The sequence below is a fragment of the Oncorhynchus kisutch genome, linkage group LG22, assembly GCF_002021735.2.
Source record: "Oncorhynchus kisutch isolate 150728-3 linkage group LG22, Okis_V2, whole genome shotgun sequence".
In the NCBI taxonomy this organism is placed as follows: Eukaryota; Metazoa; Chordata; class Actinopteri; order Salmoniformes; family Salmonidae; genus Oncorhynchus; species Oncorhynchus kisutch.
Window position 1 is genome coordinate 54,329,019 of NC_034195.2, and position 21,370 is coordinate 54,350,388.

The following is a 21,370-nucleotide window of genomic DNA, read 5'->3' on the forward strand; positions in this document are numbered from 1 at the left end:
TAAAAGGGAAAAAATAAGTTAATATTCTGTGTAAAATGCTATGATTACATTACGTTTAGAGGAATCGAGTGACTGACTTGAGTGGCGGTGATTGTTTTGGCCAGTGTCTAGTTGTTTATTCCTGCATGGACCAAAACCATGCATTCAAATATTCAAATTAACTGATTTTTCCCAATTCAAACTGACAATTTGGTATATATTTTTTGGTCTCATCAACACTGTATTGTGTACCAAGTAACCTGAGCAATAACTAGGCTATACACTGTATCAGTTATTTATTTTTCTTTCTATTTGTGATGTATTTATCAGGAAATACATGAAACGGTCGAGAATTTTACACTAAAAGCTATACACTGCTATAATACACTGCTATGGTAACCATGCAAGTATTGTGCAATACACAAGTGCCCAATATAGTCCCACAGACCTGACAGGACAGGCCTAACATATCAATGCCTTCCTCTCCATCCTTCCATCTCATTAATGGTCCCCTCTCCTTTCCATTTCCCAGGTGTTTTTTGTTTCAGTGAGCTCTCCTTCATCACAGAACCCAGTGATGTTGTAGTAATAACCAGGGATCCAGTGACCCTGGACTGTGTGGCCCACGGACAGCCTCCCATCACCATCAGATGGCTGAGGAATGGAGTCAGGGTAGAGGAGAGCGAACGGCTACAGATCCTGTCCAACGGATCACTGTACATACCTGAGGTCAGGAGAGATGGGGAGGAGTCAGACAAAGGGTTCTATCAATGCCTCTCTCAGAATAGATATGGAGCCATATTTAGCCAAAGACTGACTATCACAAGTAAGTATGGAGCATGAGGCAAATACAATGTGTCACTGGAAAGCATTGTATATACCTCTTAAAAGGTATATCAAACACATCATTGCAGGTTGTATGTAGAATGCTATAGAACAACAGCATTTGTAATGACACACACAAACACGTTATTGAGAAAAGTCCTCAGTAAAGTTTTCCACGTCATTAGAAGTTGTCCAGTGTTTTTAGGAAGTGGACAGGCCTCTCCTTATGGGTGGTAAAATATTCTTGTGGAGTTATAGACTTCTTTCAAAGTTTTTTTTTAAACATCAATTAAGTACTGACGGACAGTCTGAAAGATAATTAAATACTCAGGTTAACAGGTTATATGTGTAATTTAGGAAAAGTAATATGGAAGCACACGCACACACACACACACACACACACACACACACACACACACACACACACACACACACACACACACACACACACACACACACACACACACACACAAAGGCCTACACACACACACACAAAGGCCTACACACTTTCACACACACACACACACACACACACACACACACACACACACACACACACACACACACTATTTCCTGGAAAATGGGATCAGTCAGTCTGCCGTGTTCTTGTGTTGGTTCATTGTCAGTGGAGACCAGTGCTCTCTCTGTGTGATTGTCTGTCACTTTTAGCCCTTTGTCTGGCCTGCCCTGACTGTTCCTGACTGTTCCTTACTGTTCCTGACTGTTCCTGACTGTTCCTTACTGGCCCTGACTGTTCCTTACTGGCCCTGACTGTTCCTGACTGTTCCTTACTGGCCCTGACTGTTCCTGACTGTTCCTTACTGGCCCTGACTGTTCCTGACTGTTCCTTACTGGCCCTGACTGTTCCTTACTGGCCCTGACTGTTCCTGTCTGTTCCTTACTGGCCCTGACTGTTCCTGACTGTTCCTTACTGGCCCTGACTGTTCCTGACGGTTCCTTTCTGGCCCTGACTGTTCCTGACTGTTCCTTACTGGCCCTGACTGTTCCTGACTGTTCCTTACTGGCCCTGACTGTTCCTTACTGGCCCTGACTGTTCCTGACTGTTCCTTACTGGCCCTGACTGTTCCTGACTGTTCCTTACTGGCCCTGACTGTTCCTGACTGTTCCTTACTGGCCCTGACTGTTCCTGACTGTTCCTTACTGGCCCTGACTGTTCCTGACTGTTCCTTACTGGCCCTGACTGTTCCTGACTGTTCCTTACTGGCCCTGACTGTTCCTGACTGTTCCTTACTGGCCCTGACTGTTCCTGACTGTTCCTTACTGGCCCTGACTGTTCCTTACTGGCCCTGACTGTTCCTGACTGTTCCTTACTGGCCCTGACTGTTCCTGACTGTTCCTTACTGGCCCTGACTGTTCCTGACTGTTCCTTACTGGCCCTGACTGTTCCTGACTGTTCTTGACTGTTCCTTACTGGCCCTGACTGTTCCTGACTGTTCCTTACTGGCCCTGACTGTTCCTGACTGTTCCTTACTGGCCCTGACTGTTCCTGACTGTTCCTGACTGACCCTGACTGTTCCTGACTGTTCCTTACTGGCCCTGACTGTTCCTGACTGTTCCCTACTGGCCCTGACTGTTCCTTACTGGCCCTGACCGTTCCTGACTGTTCCTTACTGGCCCTGACTGTTCCTGACTGTTCCCTACTGGCCCTGACTGTTCCTTACTGGCCCTGACTGTTCCTTCCTGGCCCTGACTGTTCCTTACTGGCCCTGACTGTTACTGACTGTTCCTTACTGGCCCTGACTGTTCCTGACTGTTCCTTACTGGCCCTGACTGTTCCTTACTGTTCCTGACTGTTCCTTACTGGCCCTGACTGTTCCTGACTGTTCCTTACTGGCCCTGACTGTTCCTTACTGGCCCTGACTATTTCTTACTGGCCCTGGCTGTTCCTTACTGGCCCTGACTGGCCCTGACCGTTCCTGACTGTTCCTTACTGGCCCTGACGGTTCCTGACTGTTCCTTACTGGCCCTGACGGTTCCTGATAGTTCCTGACTGGCCCTAAAGAAAAGACTCTGTTGCAGGGCATTAGTTTGTCCACATCTCAGTGGACAGGACAGCTGTCCAGATCTATGGTCTATTGAGCATCATCAGGCCAGTTCTTAGACACAACCACATGGGTTGGCTTCGTTTAGTCTGGTTTATCTTTTTGGGAGGATATTTTTTTCATATTTTCCTGTAGGACATAATTTAGGGATGGTGTGGCGATATTTTAAGTATCACATATTCCTTGTTTATCAAAAGCAACACCAATATCAATGTTGCTTTAGTTTATTGTAAGTTTTCATAATAGTTGTTAGATCTGTCAATGATGAGTGTGGCTCCTAAAGGGTTAAAGGTTTTGGCCAGCTGTATGGAGGCTAGGGAGGCAGAGGTTGGAGGAGGGGCATCTCTCTTTCTCTCTGCTGTTCCCCACCATTCCCAGAGGCCCAGAGAGGTCAAGGGTTGCATGGGAAAGTCTTTGTGATGTCACCGCCTGGCCTAGCCTGCTCTGAGCTCTGTGCTGGGTCTGGGGGTTGCCCTGTCCTGCTGTCCTCTGTCCTTTCACTAGTCCGTTGGTCCTTTCAGTGGCTCTCTAGTCGCTGACCTCTCCCACACTCACTATCATTGTCAAGGGCAACTCTATTGTTCTATGTATGTATAGACTAGGCCCGATCTGTCATGCGGGTGACTAGGTTGTATTATCAAACATCTGGAGAGAAAAAAAAATGCTCAGGAAAGGAAAGCTACAAGAGTTTTGTGATGTTTATTATATTATGTCTGATTTCAGTTTGATAACAGTCCGTGTTACACCACTGATGTCATAGAGCAACATGCTCTATGACATCACACTACACCCGCATCTGTACAATCATACTACAGCAACATTGCTTCATATTCTAAAACAAAACAACTAACAAAAAAACAAAGTCTCTTTTTTTTGGGGGGGGTGGGGGGGGGTAGAGAATAGCTGACCAGACCGATAACAGTCTTCGATCCGACCAGGTCTCCCCCCCCCAATTTGGGTTGAAATTGGATGGACATGGGGGGCTGGGTTTGAACCCTGACCTCCTTTAAGGGAACCTTTGTGCAGTCTGACCTGTCCATTGATCTGCTGTTTACGACAAAGCTAGACTGGGCTGACCATATTAGTGGAGTAGTCTGCTGCCCGGGCCACACCCCCCCAACATGGCTGACCCCGACCACCGGCAGAAACCCCCACCAGAGAGGATGGCCTGGCCTCTTATCTATGGATGGGCATTTAGAGCATCTTAGCAGGGCCCAGGGTAGTTGGCTCTGGGTGGCTCTGGGTGGTGAGGACCTAGGCCTACATTCCATGGTGCCATTGTTTCCAAGATGTTTCTCATGTTACACATAAAAAAAAAAAAATTACACTCCCCCCCTTTTCTTCCCAATTTCGATCTTGTCTCATCGCTGCAACTCCCCAACGTGCTCGGGAGAGGCGAAGGTCGAGTCACGCATCCCCCGAAACATGACCCGCCAAACCGTGTTTCTTAACCCGGAACCCGGTTGCACCAATGTGTCGGAGGAAACACCGCTCAACAGATGGCCGAAGTCAGCTTGCAGGCGCCCGGCCCGCCACAAGGAGTCAGTAGAGCACGATGAGCCAAGTAACGTCCCTCCTGGCAAAACCCTCCCGGTTTTGGTTGTGACACAGCCTGGGATCGAACCCAGGTCTGTAGTGACGCCTCAAGCACTGCGATGCAGTACCTTAGACCGCTACACTACTCAGGAGGCCCTTAACATTTTTTTATAAGATATTTAGGTGATTATCATATGCAATGGGGAAGGCAGCCATTTGATTGCTGTTCTCTCCAATCCAGGGCAAGGATGACCTTCTCAACATTAGGTTTAGCTTTTATTTGTGTGCAATATTGTTCTTATTAGGCTTCAAATGAAATAGGAAATATTTTTAATTCAAATCTGCTTTAGAGCAACATTTTTATGTTGACTTTAATAGGAGAAACTAGTCATTGATTTTCTGTGACTGGGGTCTTTAATATGGTATTGGCCTGGTCCTGTGACTGGGGTCTTTAACATGGTTTTGACCTGGTCCTGTGACTGGGGTCTTTAATATGGTATTGGCCTGGTCCTGTGACTGGGGTCTTTAACATGGTTTTGACCTGGTCCTGTGACTGGGGTCTTTAACACGGTATTGACCCGGTCCTGTTCCTGTGACTGGGGTCTTTGACATGGTATTGACCTGGTCCTGTGACTGGGGTCTTTAACATGGTATTGGCCTGGTCATGTGACTGAGAGGGTCAGATGTGTTATCACTAAAAACACACATATTGAAGGTTAAACATATTGCCTTTGGTACCTATATGTTTCCAGTGGATTTGTGTGCGTTTTAGGGTATGCTTATGGAAAGATTCCTAGTTAACATCACTGAGCTCATCACTCAGCCATCCTGACTCAAATGGACACGACGTTAGTTTCTGTTGTTTCCAATGACACATTGTGTTTGTATTATGTACTCAATGGTCAGGCAGACAGAACCTTCTAGTGTTCGTTATTGAAGATCTCTGTGATGATTCATTATCATACTTTTATTATTTATACTCCTCCTCCTCTTCCTCCGCCTCCTCCTTCTTCATCTATCTGCAGTATTAAAGACTTATCTCCTGAGAGCCAGCCCATTGATTCGTGTTAATTTATGACCAATCATCATTCAATGCCATTCTCCCATTGATCTATTGATTGTTCTATTGATCCGGCCAGCTGACCAGCTGCACAGATGATTGGCTCAAAGACAAAGAGCGTGGTGGCTGGGATGTATTAAACTCCCTCATGGGTTCAGATCACATTTATCAACGTCAGGATTTGACAAGACTTGACCTTATATCTTCAAACTATTAGATTGAAAAGGTGAATATTCAAATTCCCAAGCAAAGTTGTTGAAATCAATGCAGTCGTTTTGTGAAACACTTGATAACAAGTTCATCAGAGAAACGTTTTTAAATGGTTAGGGTCCTACAGACCTTCCAGGCAGTCATTTGTTCTTAACTGCCTCACCTGGACTTAATGGTCAAGTAAATAAATACATTTGAATATGTTGCACCAGTTTGCATCTAGAACTCATGAACTCCCTGGTTATTCTCTGTGTGTTCTATGGGCAGTCTGTGTGTTCTGAGGGCAGTCTGTGTGTTCTGAGGGCAGTCTGTGTGTTCTAAGGGAAGGCTGTGTGTTCTGAGGGCAGTCTGTGTGTTCTAAGGGAAGGCTGTGTGTTCTAAGGGCAGTCTGTGTGTTCTAAGGGCAGTCTGTGTGTTCTGAGGGCAGTCTGTGTGTTCTAAGGGCAGTCTGTGTGTTCTAAGGGCAGTCTGTGTGTTCTGAGGGCAGTCTGTGTGTTCTGAGGGCAGTCTGTGTGTTCTGGGGGCAGTCTGTGTGCTAAGGGCAGTCTGTGTGTTCTAAGTGAAGTCTGTGTGTGCTAAGGGCGGTCTGTGTGTTCTAAGGGCAGTCTGCGTGTTCTGAGGGCAGTCTGTGTGTTCTGGGGGCAGTCTGTGTGTTCTAAGGGCAGTCTGTGTGTTCTAAAGGCAGTTTAGAACATTGAGCCTCGCGGGCAGAAATACATTGAGTCTTACATTGAGTGACCACTTCCTTTGGTCAGACTGTGTGTTGTGGAGAGTCAATACCAAACAGAGTGACCACTGCTTCCTTTGGCCAGACTGTGTGTTGTGGAGAGTCAATACCAAACAGAGTGACCACTTCCTTTGGTCAGACTGTGTGTTGTGGAGAGTCAATACCAAACAGAGTGACCACTTCCTTTGGCCAGACTGTGTGTTGTGTCCCATAGCTAATTGGTCTTTCATTGTGTGCTCCAGATATCTCACCGTTCGTGGTGCATCCTGTGCTCTTGGAGGTGACTGAGGGTTCCGTGGCCAGGTTCACCTGTCAGGTGACCTCTAACCCTCCTGCCAGCGTGACCTGGGAGCTAGACCAAAGCACACTACCGCTGGAGACAGACAGGTACAGTATATATGAATACCGGGCCAAACATGTGTTTTCATGTAAAAGGTTCTACAAGCGATGTTTAGTGTCTGCAGCTGGACCATGCTTACCATGACCACGAGTTGTGGTCAAGAAGCATTTGTCATTCCACTCCATAGCTGTATAGTTTTTAAAATATTATTCAAATCAGACTAGTATGGTATTAATATGTTACACGTTGTTTATGTTAGGGTACAATTCAATATACAAGACCGCATTTGTCTCTTGACAAATGCTGTCAAATACAGTGAAAACACACTGTATGTGTTTTCAGACAACAATGTAAAGTACTGGATCCACAGAGATCGAACTATTATATTGTCTTTGGGGGGGGGGGGGGGGGGGGGGTTGTGTTTATACTGTTCTTTCAGGTCCTGGTACTAACTATCACTGACTATACGGTGTCTCTCTAGAATCACAGTCCTGCCCAACGGAGTTCTCCAGATCCACAACGTCCAGCTAGAGGATGCTGGGAAGTACCGCTGTGTGGCCACCAATATCGGCAACCGCGTCAACAGCAGCGAGGCAACGCTCTCCGTTATCAAACCAGGTAATTGAGAATAAGAACTGTCAACAACACATGTATTCAATAAAGGAAGCAATCTGTGTATTTCTCCTATGGATCACGGCTCCACTTCCTGGTTCCGTTAAAATAGAAACATTGTTTATTGCTTTACCTGCTTACTTGACATGTGTCTTGGTCTTCCTGTCTGTTTCAGGTGTTGGCCCTAAGCCCCGTCAGACGCCCCGGATCGTAGCGGGCCCCCAGAATGTGTCGGTGTCCCTCCACCACACTGTGCTTCTGGAGTGTATCGCTACGGGCAACCCCAGACCCATCATATCCTGGAGCCGAGCCGACAGTAAACCCATTGACGTGTACAATGCCAGGGTGCTGGGCAGGTAAGACAGACACCATGGATGTTTTTTTTGAATGACGCTTAAACTGAGAATCAACGATCTGACGTTCGCCCCCCAATACTGCTGTTTACTTCGTTCGTGGCCGCCTGTACCTTTTAATCAACGTCCTATATAGCTTGGCCTTTTAAATCAATGGTTGTATTAGTATTATTTAAGACATCTGTTGTGTTTTATGTTATTTTATTTTGCTACGGTGTTTTGTTTTAACGGTAAAGTGTGTTTCAAAAGCGTCAAGTTTGATGTGTGTTTTTCTGTCAGTGGGAACCTCTTGATCAGTAATGTGAAGCCTCAGCACAATGGGGTCTACATCTGTAGAGCCTCCACACCAGGAACTCGTAACTACACCAACGCTGCTGCCAACCTCACCGTGCTCGGTGGGTACAATACTTTGGGTACATTTCCTTCCTGCACAACAGAATAAGCCTGTTCAGTCGATAATCTTCATTGAAAGTGTTTTTTTGTTGTTGTCCAGGATTGGCTTAAATCTGTGTCTCCGATTCCAGAATCTTATGCCCGTATTTTATTGCTCCAATATACAGTGGGGCAAAAAAGTATTTAGTCAGCCACCAATTGTGCAAGTTCTCCCACTTAAAAAGATGAGAGAGGCCTGTAATTTTCATTATAGGTACACTTCAACTATGACAGACAAAATGGAGAAAAGAAATCCAGAAAATCACATTGTAGGATTATTAATGAATTTATTTGCAAATGATGGTGGAAAATAATAATAATTATGAAAATTACAGGCCTCTCTCATCTTTTTAAGTGGGAGAACTTGCACAATTAGTGGCTGACTAAATACTTTTTTTTTACCCCACTGTATGTGTTTTCAGACAACAATGTAAAGTACTGGATCCACAGAGATCGAACTATTATATTGTCTTTGACCTCAACCATCACCCGTGTATGTTTTGGATGGAATAGTTTTTTCAGACGCTCAAAGAGCTTTATAATGGGGAAAAAGGGGAAACTAACCTCATCTACCAGTTAAAGAGGAAACTAACCTCATCTACCCCTTAAAGGGGAAACTAACCTCATCTACCCCTTAAAGGGGAAACTAACCTCATCTACCTGTTAAAGGAGAAACTAACCTCATCTACCAGTTAAAGGAGAAACTAACCTCATCTACCTGTTAAAGAGGAAACTAACCTCATCTACCCCTTAAAGGGGAAACTAACCTCATCTACCTGTTAAAGGAGAAACTAACCTCATCTACCAGTTAAAGGAGAAACTAACCTCATCTACCAGTTAAAGAGGAAACTAACCTCATCTACCTGTTAAAGGAGAAACTAACCTCATCTACCCGTTGTTATGTCCCTCCAGAGCCTCCGTCCATGGTGGAGAGGCCAGAGAGCCAGACTCGTCCCAGGGCTGGCACTGCCCGTTTCATGTGCCAGGCTCAGGGTGTGCCCCCACCTCGCATCACCTGGCTGAAAAATGGAGAGGAGGTGCACCTGAACGGCAGGATCAAGATGTACAACAGGTAGAACCTTAACGTATTCCTCCTTATTAAACTGATTAGACAATTCACCACTTATCCACTTATTCACTTTCTTTTATTTTAGAACACCTCACAGTTTCAGTATAACAAGAACAGATTGTAGTAATAGTGCCCTACAATACATTTGAGGAAATCTAATCACAATGTCTACATAATAAAAACTGTATAAAGGGGAATTGGGAGAACCCCCCCCCCCCCCAATTTCCTGATTGTACTCGATGTTCACTAATTCTGTGTTTCCCTCCACAGTAAACTGGTGATCACTCAGATCATCCCGGAGGATGATGCCATTTACCAGTGTGTGGCGGAGAACGAGCAGGGCAGCGTTCTGTCCCTGGCACGCCTCATCGTGGTGATGTCTGAGGATCGGCCCAGCGCGCCCAGGAACATCCACGCTGAAACCATCTCCTCCTCAGCCATCCTACTGGCCTGGGAGAGACCCATCTACAACGCTGACAAAGTCATTGCGTACTCTGTACACTACATGAAAGCTGAGGGTAAATGACTTGTTATAAGCTTTTATGAGCCTTAATAATGTCCTTATTACAGATGTAGGATCTTAATTTGAGCAAGTTTGCTACAGCAGGAAAATAATCCTGCAGCAGCAGGAATTATTATTATGTGGATTCTAACTAATGGACATTTTTGGAAAGGGTTGAAATATATTTCATGAGGGCAAATCAAGTCTGACGTTTCAAAGTGGAAATTACAAACTTTAGAAGCCTTTTTAAACCTCAAAAACATTGCAAGTTTGCATTTCCTGCCGTGCAGGAAAATTCTCAGCAACAAAATAGTGATCAAATTAAGATCCTACATCTGTATAATGCTGACATAAGTCATCACATACTCTGTACACGACATGAATCCTGAAGGCAGGAGTAAAGACAGGGAGAGGGAGAAATTAACATGTCGTCTTACAAGGATAGATGACAAAAGGAATGTCCACAAGCCACAGCTATCGGATCCCTCTAGGAAAAGAGATGATTTATCAGAAGGGACTTTCTGGTTAAAACACGATGACAATTCAAATATTGTTTGATATGTGGGCGTTCTAAAGAAATCACTGGCTTGGAAAAGGTTGTTTTTTCATCATACATTCATCTTTTCTGTCCAGAAAATAATTTAATTTAAAAAATATATATATATATTTTGTACCAATTTATGTTACAGGTGCCAAAAGTCACTGAGAACTGTTGCAAATTGTGGTTGAACTTGTTGAACTTCACAATGAAGGTATTGAAAGGAGTGAGTCCAGTCCACCTCAATAGACTATGGAGGCAGGCAGGGCTCTAACCTCTACGGCTCTAGTAGTCTAATGTGTGACCAGCTTTCCTTGGAGGCCATCTGTTGTCGCCACGGCGAGGTCGAGGTTTAAACCGGAAGAATGGCCTACGCTCCAAAATAACAACAGCTACGGCGCGCCATTGTCCACCCTCAACCTTCTCAACCACACCGCTCTCGCTCTTAAAGGGACAGGACACCATTTTCTTTAAGCCTGATATAATGGTTTTGAAATAGGACTTACTCTGTCTACTATTCCAGACCAAACAGACCTCCAAACACTTGTAATGTTAGAAGATAGTTTGTAGATGATCAAAATAAAGAAAGTCACACACTCCATATATAAACTCCCAGCAATTGAATGGGTATTTACCAACATTTCGACATCACTGTGCCTTCCTCAGGGTCCACAAGGAGAACCTGAAGAAGGCACAGTGATGCCGAAACGTGATGCATTAGTCAGCACCTCCACACAAATAAAAATGTTTAAATCAGAAGATAATCTACAAACATTAGTTAACTGACATTTTAAACAACAATAATTGCTGACAGTTGCTAAAAAAACAACACTTAAAAAGTGGATACAGACAAATGTAAACAAAAAGGTTTTCTTTAACTCAGGTTAGGACTGTTTGAGTCCTTTAGGCAGGAAAGACACAGGGAATGTGACTCTGCTCTGCATTAGGTCAATGTTTACAGAAAATCTGAGGGGCAAGAGAGACTATTAGCAGAAAGACTACCCAGCAAACCAGAAACATGCCCGGAACATTAGCTAAGATTCCCTGTAATAGTCCAAGGGCCACCTACCAAAAATGTGTTGCTCTGTGAAAACTGAACTGCAACATTATGTATATAGTGTTATGAGCATGAATGATTTAAAACTTGTAAAAGTTGCACATACATTTTTTTTTTCTTTAATCAAAGTTATGATATTTAGCATCAAAAACACAGTTTCACTTTGGTTACTTTTGTTGCACACTGGCTCACAGAACTTCTCGGTTAATATAAGGCCCTTTGGGCAGCTGTACTTAGCCTACAAGGACCATCATTGCTCTTTCCTGCTAGCTAAACTAAAGACAGGTCAACGTTTGCTAGCTTACACTGCTCTCAAAACATGCGAGGGTCCCGACAACTAAATAAAATACTGTTCTGGCATCTGAGATTTTTGTTGTTGTTGCTATTTAGCTTCTTATCGCGCATTGTTTTTGGATTCCTCCGGTCCGGCGTTTCTTTTTGCAAACATGAACAATGGAATGTGTGTAACAATGGTAACCAAGATTGAACATGGCAACCTCATAATGTTGCTAGGGGAAATTACCCAAAATGGGATATGATTTTGAAATTGTACCTTTTTAAAAATGTATAATATTTTAATTAATTTGCAATTTTTACAAGTTGTAGATCACAAATTGTTCAACTTAATTACAATTATCTACGAAATAATGTTGCCATTTTCCAGTTCTGTTTCAAGGCTGGTGGGTAGGCCTTTGACTACAAGTTATAGTTAAGGTTTTATCTAGCGTTAGGATAACATCCCCCCCCCCAAAAAACATTCAAACAATGTTTTTTTAAATGAAATATCCATAGAACGTTCTCCTAACTATAATGTTGTGCACAACATTTGTAACAGCCACCCACAGAACATTCCCCAAACGTTCTAATTAGGTTTCCAGATCATGTAATAACACGTATTTTGAGCATACTGCCGCAAACAAAATGTAAGAGCAACGTTCACAGAACCAATTTTGGTTTGCTGGGTAGTTTACCCAAACAGTGAATCCAATTTGTTTATATACCACAGGGTTGTGAAGATCTCTGGTCTTTTTATATCCATTTTATTTGTTTTTATTTCTCATTTATTTAACCAGGTCCCATTTAGGTATTTCCTCTTTTTTAAAGGGAGCCCTACATTTGAAGCATCTTACACGTTACGTTAAACCTATGCTTTTCATCTGCTCCCTATCCGTTCCAGGACTAAACAATGAGGAGTATCAGGCAGTGATTGGCAACGACACGACCAGCTACATTATAGATGACTTGGAGCCAGCCTGGAACTACTCTTTTTACATTGTGGCCTATATGCCGATGGGAGCTAGCCGTATGTCTGACCAAGTCTGTCAACACACTCTGGAGGACGGTGAGTAAAGGACATACACATTTTTATACTTTTTTTTTCCTCATACCAATAAAATATACTTGAATTTAATTGAGTTGAGCAGTAGAGGACAGGGACTCAATGATTCCTTTCACTAAATCGCTTCATTTGAGATAATATTGCCGTAATATTCAGGTAAATGATTTGAGTAAATTTATTATCGTACTACTTTTTATTATATTGCATATACATATTCACTCGTATTATTTTTCAGATATTGGCTCTTCTGAAGAAGGTTTTTACCTTTTGTAATGATGTTAAACATATTATGTGATCGTTTTACCTAGATTAGTTGATGCACTGATTGGAAGTGAGATTCAGTGCACTTTGGAAATGAGATTCTGTTAAATTACTAATATATAATGATGTATATGCTGTCGCTCTTCCTGTTCCCTCAGTGCCCCTACGTACCCCGGAGCTCAGTTTGACCAGCCACAGCCCTACAGACATCCAGGTGTCGTGGCAACCCCTGTCCACCAAACTGTCCCGTGGTAACATCTGGGCCTACCGACTCTCCTACCGCACGGCCACAGACGCCACGGTTTTGTCTGTGGAACTGGCCCAGAACAACACCCAGTACCCCCTCGGTGACCTTCAGCCTGATACCATCTACCTTCTCCGGATCTCTGCAGCCACCAGGGTGGGGTGGTGTGAACCCTCCTCCTGGACCTCCCACCGCACTCCCAAAACCTCCAGTAATAAAGGTGACTAACATCACACCCTAACCCTAACCCAATACCTCCAGTAATAAAGGTGACTAACATCACACCCTAACCCAATACCTCCAGTAATAAAGGTGACTAACATCACACCCTAACCCAATACCTCCAGTAATAAAGGTAACTAACATCACAGCCTAACCCAATACCTCCAGTAATAAAGGTAACTAACATCACACCCTAACCCTAACCCAATACCTCCAGTAATAAAGGTGACTAACATCACACCCTAACCCAATACCTCCAGTAATAAAGGTAACTAACATCACACCCTAACCCTAACCCAATACCTCCAGTAATAAAGGTAACTAACATCACACCCTAACCCTAACCCAATACCTCCAGTAATAAAGGTGACTAACATCACACCCTAACCCAATACCTCCAGTAATAAAGGTAACTAACATCACACCCTAACCCAATACCTCCAGTAATAAAGGTAACTAACATCACACCCTAACCCTAACCCAATACCTCCAGTAATAAAGGTAACTAACATCACACCCTAACCCAATACCTCCAGTAATAAAGGTAACTAACATCACACCCTAACCCTAACCCAATACCTCCAGTAATAAAGGTGACTAACATCACACCCTAACCCAATACCTCCAGTAATAAAGGTGACTAACATCACACCCTAACCCAATACCTCCAGTAATAAAGGTGACTAACATCACACCCTAACCCAATACCTCCAGTAATAAAGGTGACTAACATCACACCCTAACCCAATACCTCCAGTAATAAAGGTGACTAACATCACACCCTAACCCAATACCTCCAGTAATAAAGGTGACTAACATCACACCCTAACCCAATACCTCCAGTAATAAAGGTGACTAACATCACACCCTAACCCAATACCTCCAGTAATAAAGGTGACTAACATCACACCCTAACCCAATACCTCCAGTAATAAAGGTAACTAACATCACACCCTAACCCAATACCTCCAGTAATAAAGGTAACTAACATCACACCCTATCCCTAACCCAATACCTCCAGTAATAAAGGTAACTAACATCACACCCTAACCCAATACCTCCAGTAATAAAGGTAACTAACATCACACCCTAACCCAATACCTCCAGTAATAAAGGTGACTAACATCACACCCTAACCCAATACCTCCAGTAATAAAGGTAACTAACATCACAGCCTGATAGGGTGATCCATCTTGGTCAGACTACTGTATTGATGTAGTCAGGTCCACATCTGATTGGTCAGACTACTGTATTGATGTAGTCAGGTCCACATCTGATTGGTCAGACTACTGTAATGATGTAGTCAGGTCCACATCTGATTGGTCAGACTACTGTAATGATGTAGTCAGGTCCACATCTGATTGGTCAGACTACTGTAATGATTTAGTCAGGTTCACATCCGATTGGTCAGACTACTGTATTGATGTAGTCAGGTCCACATCTGATTGGTCAGACTACTGTATTGATGTAGTCAGGTCCACATCTGCTTGGTCACTTATAGAAGTGTATCCCAACTGGTGGGTCATGGTCAGTTCCTCATGGCTTATGGATAAAGTTTAGGGTTATGTGGTAGGGATAGTCTTGTCACACACAGTGGTTGTGTTTCTCTCTGTGAATTCCTAGCCTAGCCTAGCCTAGCCCCATGCAGAGTTCCTCAAGCTGGTTTCAAGCGCACAGCGCAGCAGGTGTTTATTGTAAAGGACCACAGGAGGAGGCAGGTAGCTGGGTCCAGGGGCAGGTAGCTGGGTCCAGGGGCAGGCAGAAGGTCATACACAGGAGGAGGCAGGTAACTGGGTCCAGGGGCAGGCAGAAGGTCATACACAGGAGGAGGCAGGTAACTGGGTCCAGGGGCAGGCAGAAGGTCATACACAGGAGGAGGCAGGTAGCTGGGTCCAGGGGCAGGCAGAAGGTCATACACAGGAGGAGGCAGGTAGCTGGGTCCAGGGGCAGGCAGAAGGTCATACACAGAGGGTCCAAAAAGGCAACAGTACAGGCAGGGAAAAGGCTAGTAACGTCCTCCGGGAGATCAGGCAATGGGTAGATAACAGGAAATCCGATAGGCTAAAGTACATGCAGGGAATAGGCAAAAAGGCATCGTTAGTGAGGCAGGCCAAAAACTACCATACACGGGAGGAGTAAATCACTGGAAAAACAGAGCTCCGAAAGACGTGTGTAACATAATACCTCACAGTGACGGGGTGCAAAGAACTGAACTAAATAGTGTGTGATCATGACATACAGGTGTGTGAACAGGTGATTAGAATTTAGGTGATTGGGATCTGCGTTCAGGGGATCTAGGTGTTTGAGGGTGTGAGTTGGAAGCAGACGTTACAAAATGTGTGTAGGAAAGATGTGTAAAAGATGTGTGACGTAAACTCCTAAATCCGAATCGGCCCCTATGTGCCCTGGCCTGAAGCGGTGCCAGTATGTGTCCTTCATCATCCTCTTCATACCGACTCTCCTTCCTGTGTCCTTCATCATCCTCTTCATACCGACTCTCCTTCCTGTGTCCTTCATCATCCTCTTCGTACCGACTCTCCTTCCTGTGTCCTTCATCATCCTCTTCGTACCGACTCTCCTTCCTGTGTCCTTCATCATCCTCTTCGTACCGACTCTCCTTCCTGTGTCCTTCATCATCCTCTTCATGCCGACTCTCCTTCCTGTGTCCTTCATCATCCTCTTCATGCCGACTCTCCTTCCTGTGTCCTTCATCATCCTCTTCATACAGACTCTCCTTCCTGTGTCCTTCATCATCCTCTTCATACCGACTCTCCTTCCTGTGTCCTTCATCATCTTCTTCGTACCGACTCTCCTTCCTGTGTCCCCACAGTGCCACCTGCCCCACTGCTGCAGCAACTGGAGCCTCTCAACTGCACCTCCATCTTGGTTCGATGGCAGCCATCTCCAGGCTCCGTGGTCGTCCAGGGTTACCAGCTCTGTTACCATGAGGAGGGCCAACCAGAACAGCCCTCCATCCAGCTCCAGCCTGAGGACACAGAATACACCATCAGTGGCCTGGGTGAGTGATAGTTACAGTAGGTATAGATTGGGTATAGGTATAGATTGGGTATAGGTGGGTATAGATATAGATTTGGGGATAGATTGGGTATAGATTGGGTATAGGCGGGTATAGGTATAGATTGGGTATAGGTTGGTTATAGACGGGTATAGATATAGATTGGGTATAGATTGGGTATAGGTGGGTATAGATATAGATTGGGTTTAAGTGGGTATAGGCGGGTATAGGTATAGATTGGGTACAAGTGGGTATAGATTGGATACAAGTGGGTATAGATTGGGTACCACTGGGTATAGATTGGGTACCACTGGGTATAGATTGGGTACACGTGGGTATAGATTGGGTACAAGCGGGTATAGGTATAGATTGGGTATAGGTATAGATACCCAATCTATACCTATACCCACCTGTACCCGATCTATATCTATGCCCACCTGTACCCAATCTATGCCTATACCCACCTGTACCCGATCTATATCTATGCCCACCTGTACCCGATCTATATCTATGCCCACCTGTACCCAATCTATATCTATACCCACCTGTACCCAATCTATATCTATACCCACCTGTACCCAATCTATATCTATACCCGCCTATACCCACCTATACCCAATCTATACCTATACCTGCCTATACCCACCTGTACCCAATCTATACCCACCTGTACCCAATCTATACCTATACCTGCCTATACCCACCTGTACCCAATCTATACCTATACCCACCCGTACCCAATCTATACCTATACCCACCTGTACCCGATCTATATCTATGCCCACCTGTACCCAATCTATATCTATACCCACCTGTACCCAATCTATATCTATACCCGCCTATACCCAATCTATACCCACCTATACCCAATCTATACCTATACCTGCCTATACCCACCTGTACCCAATCTATACCCACCTGTACCCAATCTATACCTATACCTGCCTATACCCGCCTATACCAAATCTATACCTATATAGATATAGATTGGGTACAGGTGGGTATAGATATAGATTGGATATAGATATAGATTGGGTATAGGTATAGATAGGGTATGGGTGGGTATAGACATAGATTGGGTATAGGTGGTTATAGATATAGATTGGGTATAGATATAGATTGGGTATGGGTATAGATTGGGTATAGGTGGGTATAAGTACAGATTGGGTATAGGTGGGTATAGGTATAGATTGGGTACAGGTGGGTATAGATTGGGTATAGGCTGGTATAGATATAGATTGGGTACAGATGGGTATAGATACAGATTGGGTACAGGTGGGTATAGATATAGATTGGGTATAGGCAGGTATAGGTATAGATTGAGTATAGGTGGGTATATGTATAGATTGGGTATAGGCGGGTATAAGTATAGATTGGGTACAGGTGGATATATGTATAGATTGGGTAGAGGTATCGATTGAGTATAGGTATAGATTGGGTACAGGTAGGTATATGTATAGATTGGGTACAGGTGGGTATAGGTATAGATTGGGTACAGGTGGGTATAAGTATAGATTGGGTATATATATAGATTGGGTATAGCTGGTTATAAGTATAGATTGGGTATAGGCGGGTATATATATAGATTGGGTATAGACATAGATTGGGTATAGGTGGGTGTAAGTATAGATTGGGTATAGGTGGGTATAGATATAGATTGGGTATATACATAGATTGGGTATAGGTGGGTGTAAGTATAGATTGGGTATAGGTGGGTATAGATATAGATTGTATATAGACATAGATTGGGTATAGATATAGATTGGGTATAAACATAGATTAGGTATAGGTGGGTATAAGTGTAGATTGGGTATAGATTGGGTATATGTGGGTGTAAGTATAGATTGGGTATAGGTGGGTGTAAGTGTAGATTGGGTATATGTGGGTGTAAGTGTAGATTGGGTATAGGTTGGTATAGGTGGGTGTAAGTATAGATTGGGTATAGTTTGGGTATATGTGGGTGTAAGTATAGATTGGGTATAGGTGGGTATAAGTATAGATTGGGTATAGGTGGGTATAGATATAGACTGGGTATAGGTGGGTGTAAGTGTAGATAGGGTATAGATTGGGTATAGGTGGGTATAGATATAGATTGGGTATAGGTGGGTATAGATATAGACTGGGTATAGGTGGGTATAGGTGGGTGTAAGTGTAGATAGGGTATAGATTGGGTATAGGTGGGTATAGATATAGATTGGGTATAGGTGGGTATAGAACTCCAGCTTGAGGACACAGAATGAAACATCAGTGGCCTGGGGAGTTTCTGGCTCCCTGTGTAGTTGTAAAACATCAGTACGGCCTGACTCTTGTTTCCAAAACAGACGCCCCTCTCCTCCCCAGCCCCCCTCTCCATCTCTGTCCTGGTCCTGTTTGTGCTGTCTTACCAACTCTTTGTGGTCATTGTCACTTCTGGCATCACGATGACCGTATGAGTTGTGAAGACGGCACACACAGACCTGGGAGCAGGCTCCTTTAGTCCCTGTCCAGTCCCCTCCCCAGTGTCTCTCCATTCCCTCTCCCTTTGTGAGCAGCAAAGCTTCCAAGGGGGTCAGAGGTCAGGGCCCAGATGTTCTTCCCACCACTGTTTCCCATGGATCTCATCCTTGGCTTGCATACGTTATCCCTGGCTATTGTACTATAGCCACTGGGCCAGAGCTCTCTCCCCCCCCCTCCCCCGACACTTTGACTAGCACTCGATCTCCAGCAGGATGGGGTGAGGTTACCACCACACCCCACGGCCCCCTGGGACTGGCCAGAGCTAGACGGACAAAGGACCTATGACCTATGGTCTTGAGACAGTGGACTTGGATTAGAGAATTGCACTGTCTGTCCGCTATTTCACAATGGCCTCTGTGATGTCCGAGGGCTGTGGGTTCGATTCCCACGGGGGACCAGTATGAAAATGTATGCACTCACTATTGTAGTGACTCTGGATAAGAGAGTCTGCTAAATGACTCACTACTGTAGTGGCTCTGGATAAGAGAGTCTGTTAAATGACTCACTACTGTAAGTCTCTCTGGATAAGAGAGTCTGCTAAATGACTCACTACTGTAGTGACTCTGGATAAGAGAGTCTGCTAAATGACTCACTACTGTAGTGGCTCTGGATAAGAGAGTCTGCTAAATGACTCACTGCTGTAGTGGCTCTGGATAAGACAGTCTGCTAAATGACTCACTACTGTAGTGGATCAGAGAGTCGGCTAAATGACTCACAACTGTAGTGGCTCTCTGGATAAGAGAGTCTGCTAAATGACTCACTACTGTAAGTCTCTCTACCTGCCGCCCCCGTCAGATACATTAGATTAGATCTCAATCTAGGCTTTTAACAGTTAAAGGATTTATCTGGAAGTAAGTTAATAGATGTATCTAGAAGGAAGAGTATAGATTTATCTAGAAGGAAGTTTATAGATTTATCTAGAAGGACGTTTATAGATTTATCTAGAAGGACGTTTATAGATTTATCTAGGACGTTTATAGATTTATCTAGAAGGAAGTTTATAGATTTATCTAGGACGTTTATAGATTTATCTAGAAGGAAGTTTATAGATGTATCTAGAAGGAAGTTAGCCTATATGTTGAAGGGTAAGATAGTGGCAGTAGGGGGGACAATCCTTTCTATATATGCCTCCAAATTGAAGGGTAAAGACAGGGGCTGTCCAGTCAGTACTCCCTCTCGATACACTGAGTGTACAAAACATTAGGAACACCTTCTTAATATTGAGTCGTTCTGTCCCTGAACAAGGCAGTTAACCCACTGTTCCTAGGCCGTCATTGAAAATAAGAATTTGTTCTTAACTGACTTGCCTGGTTAAATAAAGGTAAAAAATTTAAAATGTCTCAGGGCGTAAAAATCCTCCTCCCCTTCACCTACACGTCTCCTCCCCTTCATCTACACGTCTCCTCCCCTTCATCTACATGTCTCCTCCCCTTCATCTACACGTCTCCTCCCCTTCATCTACATGTCTCCTCCCCTTCATCTACACGTCTCCTCCCCTTCATCTACATGTCTCCTCCCCTTCATCTACATGTCTCCTCCCCTTCATCTACATGTCTCCTCCCCTTCACCTACACGTCTCCTCCCCTTCATCTACACTGATTGAAGTGGATTTAACAAGTGACATCAATAAGGGATCATAGCTTTCACCTGTATTCACCAGGTCAGTCTATGTCATGGAGAGAGCAGGTGTTCTTAATGTTTTGTACCCTCAGTGTCTATGTGTCCAAATTGAAAGGGTCATTTGAGTGGACAGCCCTTTCTATGGTATATCCTATATCTGTCTAAGGTGGAGGGTAGATAGAAGGCTGGAGGGGCGGCCAGGAGGAGGGTAGATAAAAGGCTGGAGGGGCGGCCAGGAGGAGGGTAGATAGAAGGCTGGAGGGGCGGTCAGGAGGAGGGTAGATAGAAGGCTGGAGGGGCGGTCAGGAGGAGGGTAGATAGAAGGCTGGAGGGGCGGTCAGGAGGAGGGTAGATAGAAGGCTGGAGGGGCGGTCAGGAGGAGGGTAGATAGAAGGCTGGAGGGGCGGTCAGGAGGAGGGTAGATAGAAGGCTGGAGGGGCGGTCAGGAGGAGGGTAGATAGAAGGCTGGAGGGGCGGTCAGGAGGAGGGTAGATAGAAGGCTGGAGGGGCGGTCAGGAGGAGGGTAGATAGAAGGCTGGAGGGGCGGTCAGGAGGAGGGTAGATAGAAGGCTGGAGGGGCGGTCAGGAGGAGGGTAGATAGAAGGCTGGAGGGGCGGTCAGGAGGAGGGTAGATAGAAGGCTGGAGGGGCGGTCAGGAGGAGGGTAGATAGAAGGCTGGAGGGGCGGTCAGGAGGAGGGTAGATAGAAGGCTGGAGGGGCGGTCAGGAGGAGGGTAGATAGAAGGCTGGAGGGGCGGTCAGGAGGAGGGTAGATAGAAGGCTGGAGGGGCGGTCAGGAGGAGGGTAGATAGAAGGCTGGAGGGGCGGTCAGGAGGAGGGTAGATAGAAGGCTGGAGGGGCGGTCAGGAG

The 21,370-nt window shown here is 44.8% G+C and overlaps 1 protein-coding gene across 1 annotated transcript in view; it reads left to right on the forward strand.

The window, feature by feature from the left end:
- Positions 1-21,370, forward strand: part of LOC109880181 (protogenin B) — a 52,849-nt gene that overhangs the window by 8,028 nt on the left and 23,451 nt on the right. The window contains exons 2-11 of the mRNA XM_031801466.1: positions 512-805; positions 6,643-6,787; positions 7,222-7,358; positions 7,528-7,708; positions 7,985-8,100; positions 9,050-9,209; positions 9,477-9,724; positions 12,481-12,645; positions 13,062-13,367; positions 16,200-16,388. Coding sequence (XP_031657326.1) covers positions 512-805; positions 6,643-6,787; positions 7,222-7,358; positions 7,528-7,708; positions 7,985-8,100; positions 9,050-9,209; positions 9,477-9,724; positions 12,481-12,645; positions 13,062-13,367; positions 16,200-16,388 — 1,941 coding nt within the window. The remainder of the gene's footprint in view (positions 1-511; positions 806-6,642; positions 6,788-7,221; positions 7,359-7,527; positions 7,709-7,984; positions 8,101-9,049; positions 9,210-9,476; positions 9,725-12,480; positions 12,646-13,061; positions 13,368-16,199; positions 16,389-21,370) is intronic.